At 40.4% G+C, this 12,977-nt stretch overlaps 1 protein-coding gene across 22 annotated transcripts in view; it reads right to left on the bottom strand.

Moving 5' to 3' along the window:
• Positions 1-12,977, bottom strand: part of DST (dystonin) — a 470,287-nt gene that overhangs the window by 188,093 nt on the left and 269,217 nt on the right. For all 22 annotated transcript variants that reach the window (XM_078055212.1, XM_078055192.1, XM_078055195.1 and 19 more), the window contains one exon: positions 5,535-5,701. In XM_078055212.1, coding sequence (XP_077911338.1) covers positions 5,535-5,701 — 167 coding nt within the window. The remainder of the gene's footprint in view (positions 1-5,534; positions 5,702-12,977) is intronic.

Here is a 12,977-nt window from a genome sequence, read left to right as displayed (position 1 = left end):
AGGCCTCCAGGTCAGACTATTAAACAAGACTCTGACCACAGCCTTACAGTCTAATCTTCCCAATTACAGCATCTTTAAACATTTAAAATTAATGAAATATGATGGTCCCAATAAATTCTAATTAAAAATGCAAACAATGAACAAAATAACTGCTATCCAGCTACACTCAGACAAGTGAAAAATGTCTGGCTGCCTGATTAGAAAATATTTAAATGGCATACTCCTGAATACCATCTATCTCAAAGTTGAGTCTTACCTGAGTAGTATGTTTAAAACTTGCTTGTGAAAAGAGGGCCAGCGGCCTCAAAAGGAAATTTACATGAATGAATAGCAGCATAAATTAAAAACAAGACTAGGACTAACAGATACTAGTAAGCAGAAATAATCTCTCTGCAAAATACCCCCACACACACACACATTTCAGTCTTGACATACTTAGCATCTTCCTCTACCACCACCTCAGGCTTGCCCTGCTCTACTACACATTTTGCACTGTTCTTTCTGGCCTGTGGGTGCACATTCATGTTCATGCCTGCTCAGGTAGACATGTCTTCACAGTGAGTGCGGCTGTTTTGGAACTTGGCTTTCATCGATGTTCTAGGGTAGCTGTCTACGTGCAGTGACTGATAAATTAAGACAAGTCAGGGGTTGGATTTCAAGCTAGAAGTCAGAGCTTTATTTCTTTCAAAAAAAAATCAATTTTACTGTGATACTTGGGCACACTCTTAAATCAGAACACAGAAATATCAGTTGAATCCTCTGTTTGGAACACGTACTATGAAGAACGTGTGCTACGGATGGGAATTTTAGTCCTCTATATCCAAACTCTACCAGAGTGATTAATCTACTAGAGTTTAGAATCCCGTGGCTGCAGATTCTCAGTTCATTCTACTTCTCTTGCTTTTAAGTTACTTATCAAATGCTTTTGTGACATCCTTTTGATCCAAGTCCATCAAATCCAGTCTTCCTTGTTATTCTTTTCAATGAAACTTAAGGTTCGGGGCAAGAGTGAGGCTTATTTACCCGAGATCTCTCTCCAGTTGTGGTTTGCAGTGAAAAGATTTTAATATGCTTTAAAGAAAACTTAAACTATACAAAGAAAACAAGTTCAAACTAGTATAGGTATATGGCAGTTTTATTATTTGAATTCTTTCCATTAAAAACTGAACATAACAAACAGACATTCCTAGAAGGAATTAGGAACAGCTTCCTAAGACAGAATTAATAGAAAACCATAGTGTTTGTATCATTAACTGATTTATTTATTATTTTTAATTAAAGTATAGTCGACATACAATGTTATATTAGTTTCAGATGTACAACATAGTGATTCTACAATATATCACACTGTGCTCACGATAAGCATAGTTATAATCTGAATCACTGACCTATTTAAATAGATCCTATAGGGATGCCTGGGTGGCTCAGTCAGTTAGGTGTCGGACTCAATATCAGCTCAGGTCATGATCTCAGGGTCATGAGATTGAGCCCCGCATTGGGCTCCGCACTGGGCATGGAGCCTGCTTATGATTCTCTCTCCCTCTCCCTCTCTGCCCCTCCCCTCAACTTGGATGTGCTCGCTCACTCGCTCTAAAAAAAATCCTATGGAACTTCGTAATCTCTTCCACTAAATCATACTACTTTATCATTCTTATTAGCCTTTGCGTAATCCAGGCTCTTCACTTCTTTAGGATAATATGACATACCAAAACTATAGAACAGTTCATTTGTGGTTTTGCTCTTACTTATGCTAAGTGTTTTCATGTTCTCTTATTATCTACAATGTTCCTCACTACATTATGAGTTGTTGCGATGCTATTTTCGTTGATGGCTAATTCCAAGTTATGCAATTAATGTTGTTCCTCATTAATTTCCTACAAGGGACCAAGATCTTTAGTTGGCATTTACAAATGTACTATTCATTTAGTCATTTCTTAAATTCATCAAGAATTTTCATATATCTTTGCTGAATATCATTAGCTTTCAACGCTGCACTATCCAGTTGCTCACGTCAACAGTTCCATTTCTTGGTATCTAGTTTGCCTGCAGGGGATTATGATAAGTAGTTATACAGAAGCCTACGAGGACTTGAGACTCCAGAGCAGTCACCTCCATCATTTAAAAGGTAGGTCATGTTTCCCTTTTGAGCTCCAGTTTCTTCAATTATTTAATAATTTGATCATTTAATACAAAGATAAAAATGAAAATAGTGTCATCTCTTTCATAGGACAGTGACCATTTTAAAAGCTATCATATATAAAAACAGCTAACACAGAAATTGATAGATGGTCAACAGTCTGCACATATTTCTTGGGAGCCTTCTATGTGACAGTTACTTTCTTTTTAACTTCAGGGATCATCTATAAATTAGTCTTATGATAAAAATTTCTCTTCATTTTTACTTCATGTTAGTAAAGTATTGCTTACTGGTATAAACAAACATTCTCTCCACTTCAAAAGTCATATTCTCATATGGGAGCACTAATAAAAATATATGCTGGACAGTCCAACTTAATGTACTTGATTAACTTTTGACAGTATTTACAGTAATACAAAATCTGAAAGATACTATTTCTCTGTTCCCACTTTAGATCAGTATTTCTAAACCGTCAGAAGATAATGTACATAAAAATCTGATGAGATCACTTACTACAAATGATACTGGTTTACTTTTCAATGACAAACAGTATCCATTTTCCTTCTAATCTCCAGAGAAATCTTTCATACTCTCTCTAGGGCATGCAAACTTGCTCCCTGAGGAGCCCACATCCCTCCTTCCAGCCACAGCAGCAATCTGAAGGTTCTTCCCTGCTAAGCCCTCATTCCCTCTTAAGATCCTTATCGACCAAGTATTCCACACAGTTAGACTTGGTATTTGAGTAGAAACCAAACCCATGTGCCACCTCCTCAGATCATTTTTATCACATAAGTCACATTGAACTCATATAAAAAAGGTCTTTTTATCCAAAAACTACACCCAAAACCCAATTAAGTGGGTATGTTCCTACGGCAAATCCAAATACATTACAAAATTTATGGAAATAATTATCAAGTAAAAACAACTATAAATTACACACTACTCTCTAAATGTGATTACTACTGTCCAATATCCAAAAATCTGCTTATAGGGATTTTACAATTGTTTATAACTTTCTCATTTCCCTTTAGTATTCTAAAGCATTCAACAGTGAAAATTATGTGCAGTTCAACCCTATCCATTTAATTCTTACACATGCTAGAAGAATAAAATTTGATTGTTTTTTAAGTAAAAAGAAAAGCCTGAGGACCTTAGCTAAAAATACAGTTCCACACATGAAAGATTTCTTCCAGTGAAAAAGGCCACTGTAATATTTTATGAGGCACAGGATAACTTAACAACCTTCAGCAACAAAGAAATCTTGTGAGCACTTAAACCTGATACTCCCTATTTTTACCATGAATTCTAACAAGGAAAAACAAAGCCAACTAGGAAATCAAAGTTCAAAGTTAAAGCTAAACAATTTTCTAAAATGATCACTCCACCAGATTAAAAGTTCAAAACAAATAACATTCACAAGATCCAAATTCTCTCCTAAAGCAGTAGGAGCTCTATAACATTAAACTTCCCTAGGAAATTTCACCATCTCTGACAGATAGTGACTTATTTAAGTACTTAGGAGAAAAATGCACAGCATGCATATACTAATTTGTACTTCTACTCTTTCACAAGTATTAAAGAGACAATGTCTAGAGACCATTGTTTTTAAAAGTCAATTATTTTAGAAGAATAGCTGGCTTCTAAATGCTTTGCTTCTACTTAAAACACTTCAAAGAGAAAAGAGCACACCCTCAAAGATGCATCATGACATAAATCCTTCAGGTATAACAATCCAAATATTTTTATTCAAAGGCCAAGAAGATCTTATCATCCCGGGTATAAAATGTGCCCAACTACACAGCCTTCTGATGGCCTGTTTTAAGTCACACGAGAAGTGCATTGTGATAACTGAAATGTAACCACTAAACCCTCTTGGCACTGTGTTACTCAAGGAGGTCTGGTACTTTCTTTTCAGCATGTATAGGCAAGTTGATTCTGGCTTTTTTTTTTAATCAGGCAGACTATACCTACCTGTACTGAAATGGTGTTCCAAAGAGGAAGCAGACTACTACAGTGTTTTAAGGCGCTTGGAATGTGGATGGTGGGAGATTCGTTACAGTGTTACTGATGTTGAAATTTCCAAAATAAAAATGAGAGAAAGAGAAGAAGGGGAGAGAAAAGGGCAGTGAAAGGAAAAACAGAAAGAGAAAGGAGAGAAACGGGGAGAATGGGATTTTAAATCATGCAGACCGGGCTAAAATCTCAGCTCTATAATGTATTAGGTAGCGTAACCTTGGCAAACCCAAGGCCCCTCCTCTGGGAAAGTGGGGTAAACAACAGTCCGTTTTGTGGTACTGTTGGGAGACCCGAATGAGAGAACATATGGAAAGCAATGGACAGAATGCCTCACGTATAGAAAGTTAACAAATATTAACTACTCTATATAATTATTGTTTTTATCAAATAAGTTTGTTAGTCTAATGAGTCATAGCTTCAGCTTATCCTATCTAGGAAGACAGTTCTTTGACTACATGATGTAATTTTTGCAAAACTAAGAAAAGGAACTGAGATCAAGAAATACATTGTTTTCAGTCAATATTTTCTGGGGACCTAGCTCCTTATAAGACAACAAAAGCACGGAGTAAAAAACCAGAGGCCCCGGGTCTGAATCTCAAAGCTGCCTCCTGCTGGCTATGTGACTACATGCAAGTTTTACTCTGTGCCTCAGTTTTTGTCTGTCAACTGGGGATGATAATAGTCCTGTAGGGATGTTGTGAAGACTAAATAAGTCAAAACACGTAAAAACTGCTTAGGATAGTGTCTGGCACTTAGTAAGTGCTATGTCAGTATTAACTGGGATTTGTTGTTAATAATTCTCAGCAGTTGGGGTGCCTGGCTGGCTCAGTCGGAAGAGCACCGACTCTTGATCTTGGGGTTGTGAGTTCGAGCCCCATGTTGGGTGTAGAGATGAATAAATAAAACAAATAAACTTTAAAAAAATAGTAATAATTTTTACCAGAAAACTGTTAACCACCCCAAAGTTGGCCACTTTTGAACCCCGCTACTCACTAGAGTAACGAGCCTAGGAGACTCTAATTTGGACATGTGCGAGCTCTAAATCGGAACTAAACCCTCACCCTACCATTCATCAGTCCTCCGTATGCACAACTGTGCTCATCCAAGATTCTATATTATCAGAGCTTACTGTCTGCCAAGTTACCAGCAAAATCCAAAGGCATATTATAGCTGTGTGAGTCTGTGTGTATGCACAAGTTTAGAGTGATGACCTTGGAGCGGTGGGAATGTGATGCTTCTACTTGTGTCTGGTCTGTATTTTCTAACTTTCTGCCATGCACATGTATTGCTTCTGTAATAATAAAAGGTTATTTTGAAATTTGGAAATGGAAGAAACACTTCTCATATTTGTCTGAGAAAAAAGACCCCACCAATTCCATACCTGTATTTATGAATGATGGCATTAAATAGTTTTCCATCTCTCCAGCAGGTAGTGAAATTTTCACACCGTATTCCAGCATAACCCTCTGTTGCCTGCTGTGTCCACAGGAGCAATCTCTCCTTAGCAGACATATCCTCTGACTCTCCAGTAACATGGATATCAGATATCTAAATATAATAGAAAGCGTTAAAACATTAGGAAGAAAGCTAGCTCAGACTGAGAACCCACTATGTGCCAAGAACTTCGCAAGTATTATTTTACTTAATCCTCATAATTCTCACTGGAAAGCTAAGTATATTTTTCCCATTTTACACATAGGGAACCTGAGTTTCAAAGAGGTTCATAGACAGAAAACTAGGATTTAACCCAAGCATCTAGTTTTTTCATTATGCCAAAATGTCACAGCGTTGAAAATTCCAATTTTCAATGAGATTCCTCTTTACTAATCAGATCGGGTAAAACAACTCAACCAAATGTTTTTCCAAGTTCAAGATCAAAAGTAAAACCTACAAATTAATTTATATTACTACCCTCAGAGGAAGATTTGATCCAACAGGTATTCTGTATAAAGAACAAAGAAGGTCCCCAATTTACTACATTATGTAACAATTTGATGTAAAGTCTCTTTAACTTTCTCATGATTCCTTGCGTAGCTTACTCAACATGAAATCTGTATTAACTGACTTTTCCCTATACTTTACTTGTTTTCATTAAATTTTCTAAAAGTCTCTTCCACTAAATAAAACAGATCACCAGTTCACATGATTATACATTTACATAAGGGTCCTACCTAATCTGCTGATGACATTAAGGCACAAAGTGACTCTACCAGGGGTCACACAGTGATTCCAAAGCTGGGATTAACACCAACAAACAACTGTTCCCTCAAATCAGTGCAGGATGCAAAGCCAAGGGATCAAGGAGCCAGGCGGGAAGCCAGGATCAAGATGAGTAAATAAGGAGTTGGAAGCAATACATAGGGAGTCACAAATCATTCTGTAACAGGAAAAACATCAGTGAAGTCATGAGATTGGCTTCTAGTCCTGGCCCCTAGTCCCAGAGCTTTGAATAATTCATCTCATGTCTGTGAGTCAACTTCCTCATCTATAAAATGAGGAGGTAGGAGGTAGAGACAGATCATGTTTAAGACTCTTTTCAGTCTCAAGTCCTACTCAGAGACTGTAAATACAGCACAGAAGTCAGAGGTCAAAACAGGCAGAGTCAAACAACTGAAAGTAGAAAATTTTAATAACGCAGACTGAAGAAAGCCTTTTACATACAGCAGTGCTAGGCTCAAACAGGAAGCCCTTTATTCCTCCCAGCTGCCACAAGGGCCAGAGGCATGGCCCACCGGGGACCCAGCACAGGCTATGGCAGTTAAAGTCCACACCAGGCCAGGCAGTCCCTAACAACACCACATGGACGTGCCGGCAGGGGCCACACACACCTTTTCTCCACTACTCAGCACAGACATGCTCTTGACAGATAATTGGAAAGTAGAGCACAGTGTCTCAATTTATTTTTTTAAAGATTTTTATTTATTTACTTGAGAAAGAGAGCATGAGTGGGGGGAGGGGCAGAGGGACAGGGAGAAGCAGGCTCCCTGCTGAGCAGGACGCCCCACATGGGGCTCGATCCCAGGACCCTGGGATCATGACCTGAGCCAAAGGCAGACGCTTAACTGACTGAGCCACCCAGGCATCCCCATAAGTGTCTCAATTTAATCATCTTTCCTAAGAATCTGTGCTAATCTCCATAGCATGGAAAGAACTATGTGCACACATGAACACATTATATATAATATACAGGAAGAATTCCTTTTTCTTTTTTTAGCATGGAGAAAAAGAGCAGAAAAACCACCAATACTCTTCCATCCAACTTCCAACTGATATTCTAATCTAAAATTATGCTAGAGAGGGGTGCCTGGGCGGCTCGGTCAGTTAAGCTTCCAACTCTTGATTTCCGTTCAGGTCATGATCTCAGGGTCCTAAGATCCAGCCCCACCTCGACTCTGCATTCAGCCTGGAGTCTGCTTGGGATTCTCCTTCTGTCTCCCTCTGCCCCACCCCCAACTTGTACACTTTCTCTCGTTCTCTAAAAAAATAAATAAATAAGATTTTTAAAAATCAATAAATAAAATAAAATTATGTTGGAGAGCCTTTCTGGTACATCCCGGGAGTTTAAATCCTATCTCCACCATTTATGTTCCAGTTACTCAACTGCTTTAAGACTGTTCTCTGGGGGCGCCTGGGTGGCTCAGTCGTTAAGCGTCTGCCTTCGACTCAGGTCATGATCCCAGGATCCTGGGATCGAGCCCCGCATCAGGGTCCCTGCTCAGCAGGAACCTGCTTCTCCCTCTCCCACTCCCCGTTTGTGTTCCCTCTCTTGCTGTATCTCTGTCAAATAAATAAATAAAATCTTTAAGAAGAAAAAAGACCGTTCTCTGACTTGTAAAATCATGACGGTAATTGTTACTACACTGTTGTGAGAATGTAACAACATGAACACGGCGTAACGTCAGCAATTTGATCGTGGTTTTTATCATTCATTTTGACAAAGGGGGAAGCAAAAACTTGGTTGTATTATTCTCCCAATTCCCCTACTATGAAGGGAAGTAAAAAATAAAGTTTTTAAATTTGCTGCCTCAAACAAATCAAAATCTATAAAAACCAGAGTTCAGAGAAATGAATCTAGGAAACGGTGCACAAGAAAGCTGAGCCTCCAGGTAAAATTTGACAACAGGTTCCTCTTAGCCTTTACAAATTATAGTTAGTCAACTGCTACTGGAAACCCTTACAGCACGGGAGCTACAAGGGTGGTAATTACAACTATATAAAGAAAAAGGAGGTAGCTGGAGAGAAGGGGAACTATTTTCTGCGGGTCGAGAACCATCCCAGTCCAGTCACTGAATTACCTATTCACGAGGGAAGTCAGTAAGTTTCGACTACAAGGTAAGTTTAACAGGTTCAAGTGCTGCACAGCACTTTACCCAGGAAGGATATTAAAGGAAGGGGAGTTTAGAGGATGAAAACAGTCTAAATATCAACGAGGAGAAAGTAATCTTATTAATAAGGTTCCAGTGGATGAATTTCAGATTATTACTCCCACACACACTATTTCAGACTGTTACACATGCACACACTATTTAAAAACCAGTGATTTTCAAATGTTACGCACCAAACTTTAACATATCAAAGACTGCTAACACACTGACTCATATTCAGTTTTTCCTGTTATTTCCAATTACTTGAGTATTATTCCTACAGGGAAACTCTGGGTATTTTTTAAAATGCCCTGTGACCATTAACCACTACCTCTCTGAGTATATCAAACTTTTCATAATACTGTGCAACCGAAACCAAAATGAAAAATAAGTTAAACTCTAAAAATTAAGTCTGTAGTCATCACTGATGACCCCTGATTTAAAATCTGTGCATTCAGCAAATCAGCCTGAATCCTCCATCAGCAACTTCCTGATTCCAGGAAGTAATCGAGCTTCCTCCCTTCAAATCCTGGAGGCAGTTCGGAGATCAGAGAAGGCGTGCATTCACGCCACCTGGACTCAGATTCCAACTCCCAACAGTTAGCGGAATTATGAGCGAGAGCCATTCACACCATCGTTCTAAAATCCATTTTCTTCATTTTGAAAACTTAAATGATGACCTCATCATTTCTACCTCCTTGAGTGGTTCTACAGATTCCATAAATTAATCCACATCAAACGCTTCGCACAGTGCCTGGCATGTAGAAACCTCTATAAATGTTAGCTTCTCCCACCGCAATTTTATTAGCCGTGCTTGCCGCTTAACGTTTCTAACCAACAATCTGTCAGCTAGCACCAAAAACAAAGTCCTTTCTCGCCATGTTCCTTTGGGAAACTCGAAGCCCTCATGCCTCACATCCAGGTCATTGCTGGCTCCCACCCAAATGCAGGCTTTTCCTGTCACAGAGCCTCCCATGACTGTATGTCGTGCTTCATCTCTCCTGACCTGGCCTGACACCATTCTCAAGCTTTCCAGAAATGTCTATTCTGTGGTAAACAAAGTCTCTGACCTCTTCTGAACCTCACACCACTTCTACCATTTTACTGAACCAGGTCTGCCCCTCTTGCCCCAGGTCAAGTCCCACCCCCACCCCCCCCCCGCCCCGGGCCTGTAGCAGGGCAAGTGTATTCTAACTCCCCCAGTGACGCACAACCAATAGTTTTCCAACCATGACCCACACGTCCCAAGACCTCATTTTTACACCACAGGCCACTCTTGTACTACCACCTTCTTCTTCTCCTTAAAAATGATCCTGCACGCCCCCCCGCCCCCCGCAAAAATCCAACACCCGGCTCAGCGTGTACCTGTCTCCCTCACAGTCCACCTTCTCTCCACACCTACTGCTAACATCCTGGATCTCAGCGTCTTATGCCAGAACTAGCCCAGCTCAGACATTTAACTTCTAATAGCGAGTTCCTGTTCTTCTTCTACTCTCATTCTCTATCCCCAGCTAAACCACTCATCTGGCTTCATCAACATCTCACATTCCTTGACTTGTCCAGTTGGGTCCTACTCTATGAGCCCTCTTCTATCTTCACCTCCTTCTCTATCTGGCCTGTACGACAGGATCCACCACTTCAAATACCTTCTCCTTGCCCTGCAACCCCCTGGCCAAAACCCAATCCTGATCAAGTCCGCTGTAAGTCTCCTCTATTCGTGCCCTATGCTCTAAGCTCCCCTGGAAAACCACAGTCCCATGTGGGCTGCTGCTGCCACAAATTCCAGCTCCGCAATTCAGCTAAGTGCTCTATGACACCTACCACCTCTTCTTGGTGTCCTAATTGGCCAGTTTTTCCATCCTTCACGATACCTCTTTCAATATTCTTTATCATTTGCAAGAAACTCCCTAACCCACAACCCCCTTATGTTTCCCAATCACTTTTTTATCTCCTTCTTTATAAAGAAAATAGCAACATGAGTAAGAACTCCCTCCCTGCTCTGCCCTGCTACCCACAAACTTGGTTTCCACATGACCTGCTTTTCTCCTGTGCTCAGAATCCTTCCACCTCCTGCCTCCTGGGAGTCTCACTCTATCAATCATTCCCTCCTCATCTGGGTCTCTGCTCTCAGTACTTAAAATGCCCAAGTCTCTTCCATCCTAAAATAAATACACTTCATAAACTCAATTCCCTCTTTACTTATCATTGTCTCTCTCTCTTCCCAGTAAAGCAACTGAAAAAAAAAAAAAAAAACCTTCTGTATTTTTTATGTCTTTTTTAAAAATAGATTTTATTTTTGTATTTTTTACCTTTATTATCTTTACCTGTCAACCTGTTGTGGTTTGGCTTCCATCCCAATCACTCCACTAAAACTAAGTAGCAGTGAGCAGACAAGAAAGTGAGGGAGGTTCCTGCTCAAGACTTGATTTTCCCAACGAAAAAAGGAAATCAGATGGTGAAACATAACAGAGGAAGTGGTGGGCACAAAAAGAGGGAGGTCACGCAGCACCTGAAGAGCTCAAAGATATGGTGAGCAATCATCTACTACCTCCTCTCCCACAGTCTCACTTATTCACTAAGCACTCACAAATGTCTGCTCGTACCAGTACTGGGCATTGGTCAGACAACCATCCTCATGGAGCCTGCAGCCTAATGACAGAAAAACATCCTGGAGAAGAACTCAAGGGTTGCTTTCCAACCCGTCCATTTTCTTTTTTTTTTTTTTAAGATTTTATTTATTTATTTTAGAGAGAGAGAGATAGCAAGAGAGAGCAAAAGCAGGGGGAGGAGCAGTGAGAGAGGGAGAAGCAGGCTCCCCACTGAGCAGGGAGCCCTCTATGGGGCTCAATCCCAGGATCCTGGGATAATGACCTGAGCTGAAGGCAGACGCTTAAAAGACTGAACCACCCAGGTGCCCCTCAATCCATCCATTTTCTAATCCTGATCTCTCTCAAGCATCTGTCAGTGTTAGTCTCTCCTCCCTGGCTTCCCTGATGTCACTCCTTCCTGGTTTTCCTCCTGCCCCTCTGGCCTTTCCTTCTCAGTTTTCTGCTACCCTTCCTTTAGTGCTGTTCCTCAGGCTTGGTGCTCAGCACCCCTCTCTTTCTACTCTCCCTGGATAATCTCATCTTCTATAGTGGTTTCAACGCCCCCCTCATACTGATGACTCTGGGATCCCGAGGTTACACCCAAACCTCACCCCTGAACTCAAGACCTATAAATTCCAACTCCTTAATGAACACTTCTGTCAAAATAGTAACACTAACCAAATTTGAGCACTTCAGTGAGCCAGACAGTGTGCTCAAGTGCTTCCCAAATATTATCTCATGATCATCACAACAGACAATCTCATTTTACACATGATAACGAAGCACAAAGTGGTTATGTGACTTGCTCAAGTGCACAAACTACTAACAGGTAGAAGTAAAATTTGGACTTGAATCTATCCAGCTCCACTGTGCTTTAGCACACAACCTCTTCAAACTCACTGCAGAGAAAAATCAATTTCTCTTTCTCCAAAAGAGAAATTCTTCCTTCTGCTCTTCCTTCTGTATTCGTAGCTTGGAGGATGGCCCCATCATTTACCTGGTTGCCCCCAAATCACAAACCCCGAAGTCCTCCTTGATGCCCTTTTCTCTGTCCATACCTACCTTCAATTGGTCACACGGTCCTATGCAGCCTCATCTCCCCACCCTCTCCTTCAACACTCACCCGAAAACCTCCTCATGCTCCAGCCACACTGAACTACTCCTTGTTCCCTCAATAAGAACACATTTCCACGGGACACTATGCATTTATATATGCTCCTTCCTACCTCTAGAATGCCCTCACCAGCTGCCACCCCAGTCAAGCTCTTCACTCCTCTGTCCCTTTGAGGAACCCCGTCCCACCACCCTCTGTGCTCCCACAGCGCCCGCACAGACTGCTACAATAGTACATTCTGTGTATCATCATTAGATAACTTCTCTCCCTCTAACACATGAGCAAATACACACAAAATAAAGGTGTCTTCTTCATCTTCGTATTACAGTGTCTAACCCAGTCACAGCTTGGCACATAATAGAAAGTAAATGCCCCATGAACATATGTCTTTGTGACTGAGTTTGGCACCTGTGGAATCTGAATTATTTCATTCAGGCAACCAGGATATCCTTGATCACTTCTGCTTCATCATATACTTCAAGGTCCCACACAGGAAGGAGAGGCTTTAATACCTACAGGGGATGTGCAAACTCCAACCAACAAAACTGATGCACCCATAAAAATGTCACTTGACCAAGTAGATTTTTGTCTGCTTACTATTGACACAATAGAAATGACACATTTGACAACATTTTTCAAAAAATTTATTTTAGCACTTCATAAAAACCACCTAAATCTAATATTATCCAAGATTAAGGAGAGTATTATGAGAGGAGATCAAAATGTTTGAATTAAAATGTCTTTGTATCACAAGTCCC

Source organism: Halichoerus grypus, chromosome 9 (assembly GCF_964656455.1).
Source record: "Halichoerus grypus chromosome 9, mHalGry1.hap1.1, whole genome shotgun sequence".
Lineage (NCBI taxonomy): Eukaryota > Metazoa > Chordata > Mammalia > Carnivora > Phocidae > Halichoerus > Halichoerus grypus.
The sequence above is the reverse complement of the archived record's forward strand: the minus strand, read 5'-3'. Positions and strand labels throughout refer to the sequence as shown.